Here is a 22,819-nt window from a genome sequence, read left to right as displayed (position 1 = left end):
TAGCCTCTCTGAAACGTTGTGCTCAGGCTATAATATATGTGTGAGAAACCCATGTAAATTTTATTGCACTGACACACCACAAAAAACTCATGGAGACTTATTGCATTGATTCACATCACAATTACCCAGTTATTAAAAGAACAAAGGACTATGTAGAGTACAGCACATGCAGGGAAAGACAATTTGGCACATCCCATGCATACATGCGTTAATGTGTTGTATAACTAATTTCTGTTTCTGGCGATACTTTGATTTCAACGTTCTAAAACTGCAATGCCCGATAGGACCCAAACTGTGCATTACTTGCAAAGAGTTCCCTCATGCAGAATTAGCAGTTTGCCATCACACACATCGTAATAAGAGTTGTTGATGCTTTTCCTGTGAACCTTATACAGTTAGAGTCTGGGTGGGGGAGAGAGAGTTCAGCAGATTACCAGAAGTGATATGGAACTTCCTATTAATTGTGTGATACTCAGTCCAAATGACTTGTGTAAAGAGGCATACATCGTTACTATTCTCAGCTACTTGTAAATGAGTTTAAGTTTACATGGTGAGAATTTTTATGAATTGCATTGATGACTGAAACACAAACTTCTCTCTCTCTCTCTCCACTTATATTATTTATTTTTGTCTGGATGAAGGACAACACTCACAGAAACAAATTAAATACAGATACATTCAAATGGCTCTGATTATGATATTTTTAATGCTTCCAGTGGTTGTCAAGCAAATGTTGCAACTATAAACTGCGTTCCAAATCGGAATGCTTTTGCCTTACCACCAACTTGCTGTGACTAGCTGAAAACAACGAAGTTCCACAAAAAACTGCTTTGTCTCATAGGTTTCAGCCAAGCAGCCTTTGTATCACTGTCTCTTGCCTGGTGTGTAAATTGATATTATGTGGGTGAGATATCAACTGCATATCTACAATTTCACTCATAATATTTTGTTATGCTTCTGTCACAATCCTTTAAGTTTTTTCATGTGACATGGGATTTTAACTTCTTGTGGTACATATGGACTTGTGTTAGAATAAATTGGTTGATGACTAAGATTCATCACAGCACTGTTGTAGTGGGACTTCATAGCTGATGTGGTGCACAGATACCAGATGGAGGGCCATGTGTGTCATCACCACCCTACAGAAAAATTTTACGTATTTCATTTTTGTTTTATTCCTCATTCAAAAGATCACACATGTGATATGGAATCTGTCATTAGACTATTAATATGTAACACATGATAACAACACATAACATAATAACCAAGCAAAGCAAATTATGTACCCGTAGCACATAAATAAAGAACAAACACTTAGTACACAAAACATACACACTCATTCAAACATATGTAGGGCATTAACTGTGCCTGATATACAAAACGTATTGGAAGACTTTAACAGAATTTTTGAAAGTATTTCATAATTTGAAAATTAATTTAAATTCGTTTAAATTATTGAAACCAAGTAAATGTTTCAATTTATGGTCTGAAACAGATATTCGTTGACACTGTAGGAGGATTTATCCATCAGGTACTTTTTCTCCATGCTTGAATTTACGTTTGTCTTCCAGCTCTTTAATTTGGGATGGAAGTTCATTTAAAAGCTTTATTCCTAATTGCCTCACATGATTCTGACTTCTGGTTTTTGCTACATAGGGAATGTGAAAATCTTTACAATGCCTTGTATTGTGATTATGCTAGCTAGAAATGGTTTGAAGATTTCAGTGATTTTTACTGATCCTTTCTGGGAATCTGAAAATATATAGATGGTATTGTTAGCATCTTTAGCTGTTTAAATAAGAATCTACAGTGTGTTTGTGGTGTGCTATGAGTCATGGTTTGAATAGCTCTTTTTTGTGTAATAAAAATTTCTATTAATCTTGACGTGGTTTTGCCTCTAAAATTTATGCGATAGCTATTCAAATGAGGGTCTACAGTGTGTTTGTGATTTTCTGTGTCGTGATACAAATAGCTCTTTTTTGTATAGTAAATATTTTCTTTAATCTTGACTCAGTTATGCCCTGAAACACTTATGCTGTTGCTTTCAACTGAATGGAAATAACCCAAGTACACAGACATGATGTTTGGAAGAACTCCACTTGTAGCTGTAAGCGGAGTTCCTCCTGACACCACACCTTTCAACAGCTTCGGTTGCCTGGAATATAAAATAGTTTTCAAAGAACACAGCTCTAGCACATGCTAGGCTACATACCTTGGGTATTATTCTTAAGGCAAAACATACTAAACTGAATTTCTGAGTAAGATACGTAACATGTTCATTCCATTTTAAATGTTGGTGAATCTGCATTCTGAATAACTTTGTTGTACACACCTTTCCTACTGTTTGTTTTTCAGCATCATGGACATATTTTCCTCTTCACACCTACTTCTATACTCTATAAAGTTAATTTTTTGTATTTAAAGTCAGCTAATTGGAATAAACTCATGACTGTAAGTAGAAGAGCACTTTTTCTGGTGTTGACTCTTTTATACGGCTAATTATGACAATTGTGTCACTTGCAAATAACATAATTTTGGCTGAGCTGTCTGGAATGTGTATCATTGATATAAATTAGAGACAACTATGGGCCGAGGACGCTGCCCTGTGGAACACATATTTCATTTTGTTTTGGTTCTGATATGAGTTTAAAATTATGAAAATTGTGAGACTACCTCAGTTCAGCTAGTTGTGACTTGTTTTGCAGGTATGATTCAGACCATTTTTTGACAGTACACCTAATACCTATTGCTCCAAGTTTCCCTAGTAGTATTTCATGGTTCAAAGTATCTAAAACTTTGGGATTTCCATAGCTTTATTTTCCTCCAAATTGCTTTCTATTTCTGTTGTGTAGTCCAAAATGGCTGTCTTTGTACTGCACCCTATTCGGAAACTGTGTTGACTGTTGTTTATTAGTTTATGTTTTTCTAGATATTTTGTGACCCTGATTTTCATTCATGCCTCAAGCCGGGAGGGGTGATAAAAGTCGGTAATTTTCTATTTTGTGCCTGTCATCGTTTTTGTGTAGTAGCATAACTTTTGAGATTTTAAGCTTATCAGGAATAATCCCTTCAATAAAAGATAAGTTTGCTATGTGGGCTATAGGTTTAACAATACATGATGAAGTTTTCTTAATTATTGATACAGATACTTCATCCATCCCAGATGACATTTCGGATTTCAAGCTTTTAATAACTTTTAGTACTTCATATTCATTTTTTGGAATTACCACCATGCTGATATTCACCCTTGGAGCCACCACTATTTGTTGTTGCTTAAAGTTGCTATTTAAATTATGGGGAATATTTACAAATTCCTTGTTTACATAGTCTGTCAAGACTTCTTTTTCTATAGATTTATTTTCACTTTTTTAAAGATAGATTTCCTGTTCTTTTCTTATAATTTTTCACATTTTGGATGTGTTACTAGCCTGCCTTATTAATCTGTAATTGAATAATACTTTTGCTTTTGCTATTACTTTGTGGTAAGTCTTTTGAAGGTCCTCACATACACAACAAATTGCTGATCATGACATGTCTTTAGCTTTAAACTTATCATTTTCTTGGTTTTACCTGACTTTTCAATTTGTGGTGTAATTCATGAATGTGACACTTTGGATCCAGATGATCTGTAACTTACCAGCTTTTTCGCGAAACGCATTTCAAAGTTTGTCATCAAAATGTAAGAAAATATATTGCAAGCGTCATTTGGTTTTGCTTGTGCCAAGACTTCTGACCAAACTCTATTTTTTAAGATACTTTTAAACTGGTTACAATTTTCAGTAGAGCAAAGTCGTTTGTACTCATTGTGTACTACCTTTTCCTTCTTAGGAATTACAGTGAGAGTAAGGGCTAGTGGGTTATGGTCTGATAACACCTCATTTGCATTTATTACCATCACTTCATTTGTGACACATTGGAAACATGTTACCCAGTAATTTTCACTGGAGTGTGTTGTTCTAGTGAGATTTGATATGTGGGAAAAGATGTTGAAGCTTTTTAATATGTCTAGAAACTTTTTTCTGAGTTAAAGTCATCACAAAGAATTATCATAGAGTCCTCATTTGAGAAAGTGTTGAGCAATACTTTCAATTTCTTAAGAAAGACATCAGATTGTGATCTGCAAACTGCTGCAACAATTATTTTCTTCTGTAAACTATACAACTGAATGGCTAGTGCTTCAAAAATCTTTTAAATGCTTAATCATTTAGCCTCAGATTTTAACTTGAATGTAAGGTTGGGGTTTATATAAATACGTACACCACCACCTTTGGCATTTTTCCTGCACTACTGACTGGCAAGTTTGTATTGGCTTAAGTTTATGCTATTTAATTCACTCTCCCTACACCAATCTTCCATAACACATAAACAATCTTTACTGTCACTATTTGCTACTACATCAAGTTCATGGAACTTATTTTTAAGGCACTTAATATTCAAACTAATAATCCTTAGATGATTTGAACGATGTGATTGTCCTATGTCTTTACACTCTGTTGATACACTCTCTCTTACTCCGTTTAAAGTTTTCACACTTTGTTGCAGATTCCCCTGCTTGCAAACTGTTTCCCCATTATGTGGTGTTGTTCACTGTTTGGCCTCAGAAAAAAATTCTTGCTTTGTAAGGCTCTGCTTCCAGTGTGATGACTGCTGCTACTGCAACTATTAGTAGTGCTGCTGCGTGCTGTTGCTGCGATGCTCACGATTTTGATAGGTTTGTCATTGATGTTTTAACTACTGTTACTGATGTTTGTTCTGCTGCTGCTGCTGTTAATGTTGGTTCTGTAGAGGTTCCTCTGTTGCTACTGTCATTTGGATGGCTGGCCATGGTGCTACTGCTATTTTTGCTGGTGACGATAGTATCACTGCTACTGGAGATTCATACAACCCCAGTTCATTCACTGCCATTTTCGAATTGCACTAATTGCTTCTCTTATTAAGTTTCCTAACCTGGCCTTCCCATTACTGTTTAAGTGTAACTCATGATTAATAAAACGTTCTCTATCAAGTGTGCTTGAGTAAATTAATTTCACATTACTGAATGGCCCACCACAACTTTTACGTGTAGCATTACTTCTGTGAATTTCCTTATTTACAGATGACCATTCAGGTAAATCATGCCGATGCGTAAAGTTTACAAGTATAATATTTGTATTTGATAGTACTAGCAAAAGACTCAAAAGCAGTTTATACATTTTCGTAGTATTATTTTTGTAAATATCTTTTTCTCCCCGCAAATTAGAACAGTTTCGTGCTTGTCATAGTTATATTTTACAATGTTTTCCGTCACTTCTTTGAACCAGCACTCAGTTTAATCATACCTGTAACTATTGATGATTTTCTGTTGATTTGCAATTCTTGACTGAGGGGCAGCTGTTATTTGAGGTGCCTGGGCAGAAGACCTGCTTGTGAGAACCACTTTCCTCCTACTGTAAGTGATTAATTTCAGCAGTTCAGAATGTCCTGACTAATAGTGGCAATTTGGTTGTATCTTTCACTTTTTTATGCTTAAGGGTAGTGATCCAGGTTCTGCTTCTAAATTATGTCAATTTTTCGTAAGTTTAAGAGAAATGTCCCAGTTTGTCAGACAGAAATTATGGTAGCCCTAGGCTGGAACCCACATTTGACTTTAGCAAAATAATGTGCTTTCATATTGCCAATGGTTTGTGAATCTGCTTAGCTGATTTTCCTCTCACAGCATTTGAAACTGTGTGTGTTATGGCTGAGGATTCACTCCTATGCCAAATAACATGAAAAATTTAGCTTGGTTGTCAAAAGTGATTCCTGCCCTTGCTTTCCCAGGACTTTTTACCTATTTCTCCTTGAAAAATAGAATCAACATGATCAATGGACAATGAAAAATACAGGATGGTCATTCCGCCATCATTGCATCAGTGTGCCATAAACTTTCTGCCCCTGAACACTGGGGCATGATGTGCATGAAGGCACTTGCGAGAAAGCATGTTACTTGCCAGGCAACACATATGAAATAAACTAGAGAAGACCCAGCACAATGCTTCCATACTTGTGCAACGCCTCTGTGTCTGTGCAGTAGCACTGCTCTTGGCCTACTCTTCATGAACTGTCTTAGTCAAACATTTTCACATTCAGATTCAACTTAGCCTCAAAAGATTTAAGTTTTTGCTTTAGCTGCCAACATGACTTTGCATTCTACATTTCAGTAAGTACTTAGGTTTATGACAAATAACTACTACTATCAGTTTTCAGTTCTAGCCAACTGGTGATATCGAGCCTTATATGAGTCCCCCTGTTTTCAGGAGTTCTCCATGCCAGCCCTTTTAGTACATATGTTCTTAGAGTTCACCTTCCTCTCTAAGTATAGAGACAGAGGATAGAAGTAAACTGTGTTGACAGCTATAAAATATGCAACATCAGAACCCAAATGTAATAGTATTATTCTAAGAGTGGATATAAATAGAGTTTACACAGTAGATAGAATCAATTACACCTGAGTTCCCAAGAAATATATTAAATACTAAGAGAGAAAAGTTAAATAATGATATGGATGACTAAAAAGATGGAAATGACAGCCTAATGGTGTAGAATATTGACGAAGAGGTCTCATGAAACGAAAGTTAAGAGAGAAGATAAAAAAGGAATGAAAATAAAAATCAACCTTCAAACTACTAAATTATTAGTGCAGTTAGAAAATATCTGCATTCCTTGAGATTTGAACATAGAAGCCATAAGCTTACTATCAATTTGTTAATGAGCACACTTTCTAAAATAACACTGTTGTTACAAGTACATAAAATTTGCCTGCACTCATTCATTCTTATTAAGTACTTTATTTGGTCATTCCACAAGAATAAAGATTGTCTTATCAATAGTTAGCACCCAGTTAGCTAGAATGAATCACAAGATGCCAGTTAAGAAAAAGAATTCAGGTTTTGATAGATAAAGGATAATGATACGAATCAGTGGTCATCTAAAATCATACACTGACATTAAAAATAAGAGTAGACAATGTAAACAAATACATATAAAATCTATTTAATGAGCAAAAACAATATTTTACAAAGAAACACATTATAGACATACGGGTATAAGAAAATGTACTCATAAACAGTTCAGCGATATTGTATAACAGCTATTACAATAAATATACATTATCATCTAAGATATATAACAACCATTCAGCATCAGGATGCTCACAGCAAGTTTGAAACAGAAATATAAAAGATTGTTCCTTTCACACCATGCCTTATTTGTGCTTCAGAATTTACAAACTTGTATCATCGATGTACCTTACCCAAAATTTGATATTTTACATCTGTATCTGCATTACATGAGGTCTCGTTCACAACACTGATCAACTGAATTACAGCAAATGCTAAGCAGATTACTGTTCTCACACACAATGACTACACATTAGAGGAGTTCTTTTTTTATATAACTGAACAGTTGAGTATAGTAGATGATGCACAGATTTCATTTGTACATAAAACTGTCATGTGTCAATGTTATTAAGCAAAAGTGACACATCTTTTAATAGCTGCTTGCATTTGTTTCAGTCACTGTCTGTCTCAGAAACTGTTGCATATGTAGCCTATTACAAAATATAATTAACAAAAAGTAAACCTTTCAAAGTATGTACACAGGAAAGAACTAAACAGTTATAGATTGACCAATTGAAGTGTATGCCTGGTGGTGAACAGCACTCAGCCATGGCAAGTGAGGGGAACTATTCAGCTACTCACCACAACTGGAAAATGGAGCAGTTGGTATTATTCTCCTCTAAAATGTCCTATAATTAAGGAAATGAGTGAAGAAAGTAGTACATTGACAAGAAATGGCAAAATATGTGTGTGCAGCAATATTAAACTGAACTTGTTGCTTCACTCTTTGTTTTGTTGTGTGTATATAGTCTAATTGTTGAGCACAATAAACTTAACAGCCCACACAACCCACTCTAGCAATACTTAGCTAAAAAAAAATCTGCCATTCTCTCTCCAGGTCCACACCATGTTTAGTTGAGCTACACCACAATTTAGCTGAATCTTGTTTCAGAGCAATATACATTGCACAATAATCTTTCTGGGGATTGGCTAGTAGAAATACATATACATATTTCACATTTCTGCACCTCATATCCTTCAATAGTTCAGTATGAACTGAGAGTTTTGATTTTATCATCTAAAGAGTGAATAATGCAAAAGCAAGGAAAAAGTAGAATAGTCAGCAAAGTTTATTGATCTGAAACATTTATGGCAATAATAATAATAAAATAATAATAATAATAACTCACCAATACTTATTTATGGCAATGAAACATTTCTGACAGCAGATGACAGGCAAAATTTGATAACTGCCATATGTCTGTGACTGATGCAAATTTTTAATATTCAGCTGTACATCACATTATAATTTAGATCTGACTAGACTTTAACTTATCATAAAAAATATACAGTGATAAAAACAAATAAAATTATGAACTGACAGTTTGACAGAAACTCAATTGAGTTATTTTGTTATGGCTCTTGTTTATAACAAATCTGCAGTTGATGTATGGTATTAACTTGACATGAGAATACACACATTCACATATAAAATCATGCTATGAATACCATGGGCTTCCTAAAACTGTAAAAATAGCTTTACTCCTTTTAAACCCTTATTGTCTGCATTATGTGGGTTAATAAAGAGGGACTGTGTTCAGAATACACGTATTTGATTTAATGCCCACAGAATGTTGTAGATAAAACACTTTTTTTTGTTTACATCCACAGCAGTATAGAGGAACACTTCAGTTGTTCACTGTCTCCTGCTCATCATCACTTACAGTTGATAATGAGCATTTACATGTCTGTTTTCCTAAAATGAAAACAGCACTAAATCAGTACTTCATCAGTTTGTACCATTTGCTAAAGACTTATTTGCAACTGTACGTAAGTGAATATCTGTTGATGCATTGATGTAATAGTCTGATGCTTGATTCTTGGAGTAGCCATTTGTTACAGCATGTCCATTGCTGACAGATGTGTGATTGATTTTGGTTTCATTCTGTAAGAAAAGGATATTCTGTGATTAGTTCAAAATACGTCTTGTTGCAAAATCATAAGTTGTCAACAATCAGAGGAATCCTTATAAATAAATTTATTAAGTGGCGCTACAACCAAATGAAGAGGAAACTGTTTAGATGTTAAAATAGTTCTAACAGAGCCAAAAAAAGCACTGTGACAGTTCGATTATTCCGGACGTCTGACAGTGTTTCATTGGGATTTGGTTTTGACTCATTTTTCAGCCAGTCTGATTGCTATTATTGTCAAATACAGTAGATTATAAGTAAAGTTGTCACCAGTCTGAAGATTGTTTTGAACACCACAGTGCATTACTAGGCATGGTCTCTTTGGAGTAGTACGCCGTTGGCTTCCTCTGAACTTTGAACTGACTTACCTCACCAGTTATACCTCACCAGCTATACCTCAGTTAAACGTGAATTTCAAATCACAGTGCAATTCTGCCTTTTCACATCAATAAACATTGACAGAGGTCAAAGCAGTATTAAATGAGAGATTAAAATCCTAGGACTTTAAATTTGTAGTATAGCAATTCATCAGTGAGCCACCAAGCCACACACAATAGATTAAATCATCACAAAACAAAAATTTTCTTTGTACTGTATTGAGTCATTCTTTTTTCTGGAGTTCAGTATCACTGGTTAATTGCACAGTAAACTGAAATGGGTAGTTATAAAAGTAGCCCATATAAACGTTGACAAATGAATCCTGTTAAGACTGAATTATTTCACTTGTCTCACTTTTTTAAAATCGTTATGAAAGTTGCCCATAAAAAATGCTATGAGCAGACTATAAAATATTACTTATTGTTTATTTCACTTATAGTTTCCATAAATGAGTTCTACATTACCAATGATATAATGAGTTTCTGTGGTTATTTTGTGATGATATCAAGTCATTAACTACTACATTTACATCTACATGATTGCTCTGTAGTTCATAATTAAGTACCATGTTTGAGTGTAATATGTGTCATACATTGGAATTCATATACAGTTACCACAATAGCCCATGTTAATTTAACAAGTGACTGATTTATAAATGAAATATAATCATTCCAAAAGAGAAATCATCATATATTCCACAAAATTCAGTTACTAGAAATATTCCAAGGACATACATCTTCTGAAACTGCACAGCTGCTCACTAACAAGAAAATGAATGCAAATTTATTAAATTGTTTGATCTTAGATTAGTCAGATGAAGACCAAAACTCTCCTGTCATTAATTGGCTTGAATGATAGGAGGGATGGCTGAGAATAGATACTGGTGAGCAGTATACTGATTAATCTCTCACAAATAAAATCAACATGTCTTTTGTGTTGCACATGACGAGATTCAATAAATGTGAAATGACAGAACAATTCCTCTTGATGAGAAAAGAATGGAGTACATGAAAAAATAAGTACACCCATGAACATCAGACTACAAAATTGCAACTCATCATCACTGAAATGACGCAAAAAGGAAGATGTAACCACTGCATCAAAGCCGTGGCAGATATCAATAAAAATTATTCATCATACATTGCAGGCTTTCACTGCTAGTATATGTGTCCTCGGTGACTTCTGTTTTATGAGCAAAAGGCTGTACCCCAATGCATATTTCATGGGCCTAATTCATTGTCTTCTAATGCTGGAGACACCATCAGATAGTATAGACTCATATAAAAAATTCAAACTTACACGAGTTCAGCGAGCCAAACTGTTTATATGTATCCACACAATGGCCAAGTCATGGCATCTTTTGATTAATGCCTAAGATCACAGAGTCACGCCTACGAGTCTCTTGGAGCTTGCGGTGCAGTAGAATTGGAGCGGTTCGCTTCATTTGCTACTAAGCATCACAACTTGTCTAATTTCAATCCTTGTTCTTTATTCTAAAGTTATTTTTATTATTTTTTTCAATATGGCCTCTCTGTACATCCAAGCAGAGTAATAGTTGTATTTTAATAAAACTGTAGTAGTATTGAACAAATGAAGTTGGCGGTTCTCTGGTCCCAGAGTATGATCTGCTACTGCGAATTTATTCATGTTTCCCAGGCAAACATTACTCTTGTATTCTTTAAGTCACATGATAATGCTTCTTTTTGTAGATCCTATGTATACTTGACTTCATGTGCAAGGGATTTTGTGTACTCCTACTGTTGCAGGCAACAGGCATAGGTCCCTTGCTGTGTTAAAATATTCATGCACTTTTCTTATTGGTTTAAGCACTATCAGTACCATGTCTTTTTAGTAATCTGCTGAGGCAATTTGTGACTCTTTTTACAAATGGGAGGAAAATTTTCCCTTTAGTTGGTTTTGTTTTTTCACCTGAAACTCCAGATCTTTTAGGAGGCAGTGCCTTATTTATCTCTTTGCAGAGTAGCAGTTCCTTTTGAAAGTAGTTCTTAAATGATTGAACTTTTTCTCCAAGTACTGTGGTCCACAGAATCTTTTAGGCCAGTCCACCAATGTTTTAATAATTCCCCTTTTGTGCTTGGGATGGTGACTGGAATTTTTGTGACAATATCTATCCATGTGAGTAGGCTTTGTGCTCTAAAAGTTCTGCCACGTTTTTTAAGTACCTGGATATACAAAACTGAATTGGAACCTTCTTTCAGTTACACTGTAGTTATAAAGAGATAAAGATAAGAGATTTTTTACTGCAGAGGATGAAAAATTGAAGATATTAGTTTTGGGTGATAATTTGGTAGCCATGCAATTTAAGCACATAGCTCAAAGAATAAGCAAAAATGCATTACAAAGATGGTCAAAATTACTCTCTCAAATAAGGATAATCTGTGGTGAATCAGAAACTGAGAAACTGTAAATTAAAGTCTAAAAGAAAATAACCAACTTTGACAAATTTGATTCCAAAAGGAACCAATGTGCACGGCGACTGTAGATTAATTAAGGAAGAATAGGAATACAGCAATCAGTCATAATCCTACTAGTTTCTTACTATATTTGTATACTCAGATTTCAATTACAAATAGCCATCTTCAGTGTACTTAAATGAGTTACCATCCAACGAACTCTCAACAGTACGTCACCTTAAGTCACATGATAATGCTTCTTTTTGTAGATCCTATGTATTCTTGACTGCGTGCGAGGGATTTTGTGTACACCAAATGTGGAAAAAAATTCATAAGGTGACATGTACTGTAGTGAGTTTGTTGGATGATAGCTCACTCAAATGCACTGAATATGATTATTTATAGTTAAAATCTGGATGTACAAGAATAATACAAAACAGTGGGATTGCCACTGACTGCTGTGTTCCTATTCTATCTTAAAAGAAAACACTGAATTCATTCCACCTGAAAAAGTTTGTAGCACACTAAAAGACAAGAAGAAAATACAAAAACTGAGTGAATTTAATTTGAAAGAAGAGGAATAAAATCAAAGCAAATTGCAAAATAGTATAAAGAAAATGGAAAAGAGAAACTCATCAAACTGAAATAGATTGTAGTGCAGAAGCAATGAAAAATGAAATAGAAGTTCGCAGCATATAAAAGTGCAATGCTGGACATTACAGTCAGCAAAAGGCATCTGTATATTTTGGATGAAAGTAAATGACCTATGGAGAATGTACAAATGCAATGAGTACATTATATGATAATATTTTGTTATCAGAAAGAAAAATTAAGGAAAATATCTTCTCAAAATCAACCCTAGAAAGGAATCAATGAATTCAAATCTCCTTGTAAATGAAATTACAGAAGATTTTCCCCCTGTTCCGAAATATAAATGATCTATCCTTCCTTTACAACCTTCCCTTTCCCCACCCCCTCACCCTTCGAGACTTCCATTTCCCTTCCACAGGAAATAACTGTTGGTTCTGAATGTTAGGTAGTGTGTCACTGCTACTTTTATATGTGACTATTGGCAGTACTACACATTTTGCATCTGAAGGTAAGCGCTGGTAAGCAATTGTGTTTCATAATTCATTACTTTTCTCTGGTGAATTTTCCTTTGATACAATTTACAGTTGAATTCAGAAAACGACTTAAAACATGATAATCTTACTCCAGGATCCTTCTCTGAGACTGCTGACTCTCAGATATAATAGTTCAGTATGGTTGCAAATTAGCTTGAAACTCCTGTGAGCTAATGAATATGTTGCTATAAGTCTACATTTAACTGTATGAGTAACCTAGGAGAAATTATAAAATCAGAAGAATTTGAAAACAGCATGATAGTGTTAACTACTGCAACATAACAAATTTGTGTCAGGCTGTAAATCTGTGTGTTTCTCTAAATTAAAAAAAAATGCAGATGGCTTATAGGGGACAGTCAAATGAAAACATTACAGATGGTGGAAAATGTGGGTAGACTGTTTATTATTTAAAAAGTAATCACCATAACAGTTAATACATTTATCTTACTGTGAGACAAGATGGTCAACACCTTCATGGAAAAATGTGTGCAATTGCCTACAGAACCATGATTGCACCCAGGCATACACCTCTTCATCTGAAGCAAATTGACGGCAATGAATGTCTTTCTTCAAGGCTCCAAATATATGGAAATCAAATGGTGAGAAATTTGAACTGTGTAGAGGATGTGTAAGGGCTTACGAGTGAAACTTATGCAGTATAGTCAAAACAACTTGCCAACAAAATTCCTGTCCACATGTTCATCTATATCTGCATCTGCTTCTACGTCAATATGCCACAAGCCACTTGACAGTGTGTGCTGGAGGGTACTTCTGGTACTACTAACTGGTCCCCCATTCCCTGTTCCACTTGTGAGGCGTGAGTGGGAAGAATGATCATTGGTAAGTCTTTTCATTTTTGTCAGAACGTAAACTAATTTTGTGACATATTACAAGTTCCTAATCAGGAGCGAATTATTTAGTCTCACCTGAGTGCTTTGGTAGTTCAGTTTTTTAATCTCTGCATGTGAATCTGATTTACTAGACACAGTTCTCCATGCGTACAGTAGAGTTCCATAGTGGATGTCGATTGTCCTTGTTTGTCTGTGTAGTGTAGTTTCCCACAGTCTTTAGTAAGGATAGGGCTGTGATTGCTGTGTGTGGATATGAGGTGAGTTGGTGACTCTTTGCTCTCAGCTCCAGGCTGTGATGGCTTCGGTTACACAGCTTGAAACTGCAGTGGATGGGCATCATTGTTGTGGGCCGGTCGTGGGGATCCAACAGACATCCAGCACATCTGAGTTCACTGATCAGTCCACACCAGTGGCCAGCACAGTTACTGCTCACACTGAGGTTGACCCCTCACCCATTGTCGAGTGGGATGTCACCTCGGAGTGTGGAAAGCGACGAAGGACTTCCCAAGGGGCTGAATGTAAGACCTCCCCAGTTAGTCTGACAAACAGACTCCAGGCACAAGACATTGTCCCTCAGTCAGATGCAGTTGCTTGTCCTGTTTCAGAGGAAACATCTCAGCCTGAAAGATTCAGACAATCACAGAGGGTAGGATTATTGTTAGTTGTGAGCTTCAAAGTTAGGCACATTATGGTTCCCCTTAGGGACTTGGCTGCCAAGGCGGGGAAGAAATCCAATGTGCACTCCATGTGCATGCTGATAGGATTGGTTCCAGATGTGGAACTGGTCCTTCTGCATGCACTGAAGAGCACTGCAGTGGTGGCTCACATCTGTGATGTGTGTTGCTTTGGACTGGAAGAGATTCTCTCTGGTTTCGAGCAGCTAACAGAAATGGTAAAGGCTGCCAGTCTTGCTTGCAAGATGAAAGCAGAGCTCACCATTTGCAGCATAGTCGACAGGAATGATTGCCGACTCCTGGTAGAGAACTGAGTGTAGTGTCTGAATCAGATGCTCAGTTGGTTCTGCGGCCATGTAACTGAAGACTCCTTGACTTGCGCGACAGGGTGGTTGGGTTTCTGGTCAGCTGAGTAGGTCAGGAGTCCACTACATGCTGTGTGGCATAGACTGGGCAGTTTTTTAGGTTAGAGCATCTTGGGAAAACACAAAAAGAACTTCATTCTCAAAAGCCGCAGGTTGTACGCAGGAAGAATATAGAGCCAGGAACTATCGGTATCTGTTGTAAACTGTCATAGCTGTGCTGGGAAAGTACCAGAGCTCCAAGTGCTAATAGAAAGCACTGATTCTCAAATTTTTATGGGCACCAAAAGCTGGTTAAAGCTGGAGATAAGTTCACCCAAAATTTTTGCAAAGAACCTAACAGTGTTCAGCCAGGGTAGGTTAAGCAAAGTTGGGAGTGGCATGTTTGCTGCTATTACAAGTAGCCTAGCTTGTAGCAAAATTGAAGTAGATAGTTCCTGTGAGTTAGTATGGGCAGAGGTCATTCTTCGCAACTGGATAAAATAATAATTGGATCCTTTTACTGAGCTCCTAAACCACATAATAACAATTGCCAAAAGGTTCAAAGAAAACTTGGGTTTAATTTCAAACACATACCTGACCCATACAATTCTAGTTGGTGGTGAATTTAATTTACCCTCAATATGTTGGTGAAAATACATGTTTAAATCAGGAAGTACACAGAAAACATCTTCTGAAATTGTGCTAAACGCATTCTCTGAAAATTATCTCGAGCAGTTTGTTCATGAGCCCATGTGAATAGTAAACGGTTGTGAGAATACACTTGACCTCTTAGCAATGATAATCCTAAGCTAATAACGAGCAACAAATTGAAAACAGGGATTAGTGAACACAGGATTGTTGTAGCGTGATTTAATATTTTAGCCCCCAAATCCTCCAAAAATAAACAAAAATATACCTATTCAAAAAATCAGATAAAAATTCAATTGACACCTCCCTGAGAGACAATCTCCACTGCTTCACAATTAACAATGTAAGCATAGGCTAGATGCAGCTTCAATTCAAAGAAATAGAATCGACAGCAATTGAGATATTTATACCAAGTAAATTAACATATGACAGAACTAACACCTTATGGTACATAAAACTGGTCATAACAGTGTTGCAAACCAATGAAAAAAGCATGCCAAATTCAAAGATTGGCAATTTTTACAGAAGCTCAAAATTTAGCACAGATGTCAATGCAAGATACTTATAATAGCTTCTACACCGAAAATTTGTCTTGAAACCTGGCAGAAAATCCTATAAAATTCTGATCATATGTAATATGTACTAGTGGCAAGACAAATTGCCTTCTCTGTGTAAAAGCAATGGAAATACTATTGACGACAGTGCATCCAAATCAGACTTACAAAACACAGCCTTCCAAAATTCCTTCACCAAACAAGATGATGTAAATATTTCAGAATTCGAATCAAGAACAGCTGCCAACATGAATAACTTAGAAGTAAATATCTGCAGAGTAGTGAAGCAACTTAAACCACTTAATAAAAGTAAGTCTTATGGTTCAGACTGTATATCAGTTAGTTCCTTTCAGGGTATGCTGATGCAGTAGCTCCATACTTAACAGTGGCAACACGCCCCCCCCCCCCCTCCCCCCCAACCCCCAAACTCGATATGTTCAAGGAAATGTAAGACATGTTATTTGGTCTTTTGTGTGCCAAAGTGCAGTGCCACACCTATTCACACAGCATTCTTCTATCGCACGTCACTTTATTTTGCTCTGTGCAATTCATACATATACATTTTGTAATGGAAGCCATCAGACCCATATTCAGGACAGTGGAAATTAAAATATTCTGTGGTGCCTCTCCTGTTCCCAGTCGGCTCATTTGACACCCTACACCCCCTTAAAAAAACTCGCAATTAATACTGGGTGGGATTATTTGTGACCGAGAGAATAAGAACTCTTCAGAAAATTTACACTATTTCTTACCTGTTAGCTAATAATGTTCTCTTTTGTGTGACATAAAATTAAATATAGGAAACATAAAACCAGTAAAGACAAGAGACAAGCAAGACAATACGCATTTCTTCAATCCTTAGGTCCCAGAATTTTTTTCTCTCTATCTTGCTAAGCGTTACATGGCTTACTTTCCTTTCTGCAAAAGAATCTATTACCTTACTAAAGTTCGCCAAATGTCTTGCTACATGAAAACTCACAATGTAATTGTATAATACTGAAACAGTTGGTAAAACAAATAGTACTTATGGCTTGTGTGATATCTCGATTTGATTACATCTGTGTTGTCACTGTCTGCTAGATAAAATGAAAAAGATCTTTCTAATATTGCAGCAATTGTAACACATTCCAAAATAGTGAGACTGATTTTGCACAAATGGTCATTTTTATATACCTCATTCACATAAATAACGTGACAGAATGGAATTCGCAAAGCACTAATGTTAAATGTCTATTAGGCCCACTACAAGCAAAAAGTTCTATGTTAGGAAATAGTTTCACATTTCATTCAAATGCTTCAGTTCCTCAAATATGACATCGAAAACTAGTAGTACAAAACTTCTCTATAAATATGGAACTGACATATTCTTCCACATAATTTGTATGATGTACCCATTTCTTCTCCTTTCTCGATCCAACAAACAATCTTGTCATTACTAATTCTTGCAACTATTCCTGCCATTGTCAAAATTTATTCTCCAGTTAACTTCCCTAAGCCTGCCAGAATCACCAGCTCAGTTATCCCACATTTATTTTCTGGTTAGACATTATCAAGTGTTCATACAATACGTTTTTCATGCTGTTCTGAGAATAGAACTTAAGCAACTGCTAATAGGGACTGTACAACTGGCCATTAACAGTGTAGGGTTCTGTCAAACATTTTCTGTCAAAATTTCATTTTCTTAGATATACTGAGAAGATATGTAATCTTTCTTGCCTGTTATTCTTGTTAGTCATTTAAGTCCACTCTGGTAATCTGACTCTACGGATTTCACTAATAATTATAAAAATGCTGATCATTCGCACACCCCATCAACCACATAAACAAACAGCAATTGGCACTCAGCAGTTTGGGTTTATTTGACTCAGCTCATATAGCCCCATCCCCTCTTGTCTGTGGGAAAGTTTTTCATTTTTAGATGCAACGGAGATGCCCCTGGCAGGTAAATCATGTACACTATGCACCCATTCAAAAATCAACTTATGATTCATTTAGAAATCAACTTTGAATGTGCTCAAAAATGTTCAAAAACCAACAGGGATGTGTTTCAAAACCATATGAATAATCGATATACCAATGTGCGCTGGTTGCTAGGTGCTTTGTGAAACAAGATTTTTTTTCTTCAAGTATATGAATTTGGCACCCCATAAAATTCCTGCCCAGGGCAGATACCCTGGTTTGTTTTTTGTCTGGTTTGAAAATATTGTAGACCCAGGGCTGTAAATGATTTAGGAGATAAACTGATAAGGGAAACTTCCCATCACAGCCCCTTGTGATTTAGTGGTAAGAGTGCCCAGTGTACAGCCCATCAAAAACTGAACACAGATCAAGCATGAAAACAGGAAGAAGGTGTACTGATCTGTGAAGAAAAAGCAAAATAAAAACTGTGAGTGGTCCAAATTTAACAAGTGCTACACTGGGTGTAGAAGTGACAATGTTGTTGTTGAGCACAACATGGCTTGGCAAGCCAGCGTGTTCAGTCAGAGGGTTAGCTGCTGTCTGCAATAAAAAAAATAAAAAAAAACTGAGTAAATGGATCAACAATGAATTTTCACAGGTATCATGGGATGTCCACCCTGAACAAATTCATTGGAAAAAAAGTGGTCATGGTGTTGGACCGCAAAGTGGGCGAGCTGTGTTCAATGCTCTCTTTTAGTGAAGTGTAAGGAAGGGACCTACAATGAAATTCAATTCTGCACAACTACTCTATTAGCAGCTGAAAGGAAGTGGCTTATGAATGGGAACCAAAAGACCAGAAAACACATCTGGTGGGTCATACATACATAGACTGTATGTGTGTCATATGATAGGACCTAATTTGTACACCTGGTGAGTGAGTGAGATATGCCTCCCTGCCCAGTGTAGGTGTTTTTATGAATGTGAATGTGATCTCTCTCAAGGAAATGAGAACATAATAGTTTGCCACATAAGCTGCAGATAATGAATGCAACAGTTTCATAACCACACAATTTCTCTGTGCTCTGTCAAAACACATATTTTAGTGTTTTTGAAGTTGCACTCAGTTTTGGAAGTTTTGCTCTTGAATTCCTTTGTTAACATAGTTAACACCTGTTTATTTGTTGTTTTCATTCCTGTGAGGTGTATATGTGGTATCTCACCTGCTCTTACTATTCATCATATCTACTTGTGATAGTACTGTATTCATACCACATGATTTATGTTCTATAACCAATGCACAGTATGACAACCACCAAGCCTACAGAAAGAGAACATACATTTCAATGACTGAATGGACAGTTCATAAAGTTGTGAAAAAAAAATAAATGGCTCAAGGAGGTTTAGAACCCAGATCACCCACTTCATAATCCAACCCTGTGACCACTTAACCATGGCACCATTCCTCAGTATTGTATTTGTTACATTTGGACTGTTCACTGTTTCTGTTTTTTTTTTTTTTTTCCGTAGTTCAGTACACCTTCTTCTTGTTTTCATGCTTGATCTGTGTTCAGTTTTTGGCAGGAAATCCACTAGGCCATCTTCCCACTAAATCTGATGGGGGTGCGATTGGGAGGTTTCGTTGTGAGCAGCCATCTTAGGTTGTTTGCAGATGATGTTGTCATTTATCGTCTTGTAAAGTCATCAGAAGATAAAAAAAAATTTAAAAAATTACAAAATGATTTAGAAAAGATATCTGTATGGTGCAAAAATTGGCAATTGACCCTAAATAATGAAAATTGTGAGGTGATCCACATGAGTGCTAAAAGGTATCTGTTAAACTTCAGTTACATGATAAATAAATCAAATCTAAAGGCCGTAAATTCAAATAAATACCTAGGAATTACAATTATGAGCAACTTACATTGGAAAGAACACAGAAAATATTGTGGGGAGGGCAAACCAAAGACTGCATTTTATTGGCAGAATGCTTAAAAAATGTAACAGATCTACTAAAGAGACTGCCTACACTACTTTTGGAGTACTGCTGCAAAGTTCAAAGAAAAGTACCATGTTTCATATTATCGTGAAATAGGGGAGAGAGTGTTACTGACATTATACAGGATTTGGGGTGAACATCATTGAAAGAAAGAGGTTTTTTGCTGCGGTGGAATCTACTCACGAAATTTCAGTCACCAACTTTCTCCTCCGAATACAAAAATATTTTGATGATGCTGACCTAAATAGGGAGAAAAGATGATCATAATAAAATAAGGGAAATCAGAGCTTGGACAGGGAGATATAGGTGTTCCTTTTCTCTTTTCTTCATGCACTGTTTGAGATTGGAATAACAGAGAATTATTGTGGAGCTGGTTCGATCAACCCCCTGCCAGCAATTAAGTGTGATTCATGGAGTATAAATATATTTAGATGTAGATGCAGATGAAGCCTCTGTATTAGCTCTAATTTCTAAAATTTTTTCTTTGTGGTCATTTTGTGGAAGGAAGTAATATGTTGTCCGACTCTTCTCAGAAATCACACTCTCAAAATTTCAACAGGAACCCTTTCTGTGATGCACAATGCTTCTCTTGTAGTATCTACCACTGGAGTTTGTCAAGGATTTCTGTAATGCTCTCATGCTGACAAAATGATCCTGTGATGAAATGTGCCACTCTTTGTTGGATCTTCTTTATCTCTTTTATCAGTACTACCTGGTAAGCATCCCAGGCTTATTTATGAACAGTACTCAAGAATCAATTAAGCAAACACATTGTAAGCCATTTATTTTGTGGATGAGTTAAATTACCTTAAGATTCTTAACATTAAATGTCTAACAGTACTCCACCAAAATATTCAGTGTGTAAAAAACAAAGTGCAACAGCTGGAAGTCGAGTTACAAATCTTAGACAGCACTGTTATCTGTATTACAGAGCACTGGTGTAAAGAAAGTGAAATCTTATATATTAATTTACCCTCATATGTCCAAGCATGTTCTTATTGCAGAAACACAATGAAAGGTGGAGGATCATGTATTAATGTTATGAATGGCATTGAATTTAAAGTCAGAAATGATATTATCATGCTAAGTGTAGACAAAGACTTTGAAGTGTCAGCAATAGAGATAGTTGCTATAAATATGCCCAAGAAACTAACTATATTATGTGTATATCATTCTCCCAGTGGTAATTTAGAGATATTCTTTTCAAAACTTATATAAAGCCTAGGACTAGGATTGACTCTGAAACATAATATCCTTTTGTGTGGGGACTTTAACATAAATACAACTAAAACAGATGACACCAGTAACACATTTGTGAATCTCCTACATAGTTTTGGTATATCATCACTAGTCAACTGTGCAACAAGAATAACCACACATTCATCATCTACCATTGACCATGTAGCTACAGATGTAGGCAGAGAAAACTGTGATGTACTTGTCAAAAATCTGGGACTGTCTGACCAGCTATGTCAGATTATAAAAGTAAAAGCTTGTGTAAAAAAAGAATCAAAACTGCATGTATATAAAAGAGTCTACTCCCCATCAGCTTTGCAAGAGTTTTCTTTAAAGTTAGCATGTGAAAGTTGGGAAGGAGTATACATAGAAACTAAAGTGAATAGCAAGTTCTCCCATTTTATGTTTGAGTTTAAATTAAAATTTGAAGAAACATTCCCCAAAGCATTAATTCCCGTTGGAACATACACCAACAATAAATGGATTACTAAAGGAGTTAGAAAAAGTGCTCAAACTTGTAAATACCTAAACTCCATCAAAAAGGACAATAGTGATCTAATTTTTTTGCACTACTACAAAAACTACAAAAGGATCTATAGGAAGGTACTCCAAAGTGCAAAAAAATCAGCCAACGATAGGTTCATAAATTTAGCCAATAATAAAAGTAAAGCTACATGGGCTGTAGTGAAACAAGAAACAGGAACTGTGAAGCAGAGAGGTACAAACACACAAATCAGAACTTAGAAAGTAACCTGAAAGAATTAGCAAATTATGTGAATACCTACTTTAGCAGCATTGCAATGAACTTACAGAAAAATTGTTCAAAAGGTGCTAATCAACCAATACAGAAGCATACAGCAAACTCAATTGTATTGCTTCCAACTACTGAGGAGGAAGTATGCAATGTTGTAATGCAATTAAAGAACAAAAACTCAGCAGGTTTAGATGAAATCCCAATGTGTGAGCTGAAAAAAATGCATAAACGGTATCAAAGCTCCAATAACAGAAATCATAAATGAATACTTCAAAACTGGTTGCTTCCCTGACTATCTGAAGCATGCTAAAATTTTACCAGTTCACAAGAAAGGTGACATAGAAAACGTTGAGAACTACAGATCAATAGCCCTAATGTCATACTTTTCCAAAGTGATAGACACAATAACAAAAAACAGGCTTTTGAGCTATCTAAGTAAATTCAACCTCCTCTGCAATGACCAGTATGGTTTCAGGGCTGGTAGAGGTACAGAATCTGCAATAGCACAATTTACAAAAACAGTTTTAGAAGCACTAGATGAGAACAGCTATGTAACTGGCCTTTCCGTAGCCCTGTCTAAGGCATTTGATACAGTTGACCACCAGAAGCTGTCACATAAATTAGAGGCACTAGGAGTAAGGGGAGTGGTTCTCAAATGGTTTCGTTCACATCTAGAAAACAGAGTACAGTCAGTAGAGATCACACATGTCTCCAGTGGATCAAGTACATTGGGAAACATATATCTGATCCACAATATATCAATATTGGGGTCCCCCAAGGAAGTGTACTAGGCCCTGTATTATTTCTGGTGTTTATAAATGATTTCCTACAACATATCAGCCATGGAGAGAAGATACTGTTTGCAGATGACAGCAACATAGTAATCACCAGTAAGACACCA

General features: G+C 36.0%; 1 protein-coding gene across 4 annotated transcripts in view; it reads right to left on the bottom strand.

Moving 5' to 3' along the window:
- Nucleotides 1-6,987: 6,987 nt before the first annotated feature.
- Nucleotides 6,988-22,819, bottom strand: part of LOC126183497 (elongation of very long chain fatty acids protein AAEL008004) — a 308,167-nt gene continuing 292,335 nt past the window's right edge. For all 4 annotated transcript variants that reach the window (XM_049925531.1, XM_049925534.1, XM_049925532.1 and 1 more), the window contains one exon: nt 6,988-9,021. In XM_049925531.1, coding sequence (XP_049781488.1) covers nt 8,866-9,021 — 156 coding nt within the window. In that variant the 3' untranslated portion in view covers nt 6,988-8,865. The remainder of the gene's footprint in view (nt 9,022-22,819) is intronic.

Source organism: Schistocerca cancellata, chromosome 4 (assembly GCF_023864275.1).
Source record: "Schistocerca cancellata isolate TAMUIC-IGC-003103 chromosome 4, iqSchCanc2.1, whole genome shotgun sequence".
NCBI lineage: Eukaryota > Metazoa > Arthropoda > Insecta > Orthoptera > Acrididae > Schistocerca > Schistocerca cancellata.
The sequence above is the reverse complement of the archived record's forward strand: the minus strand, read 5'-3'. Positions and strand labels throughout refer to the sequence as shown.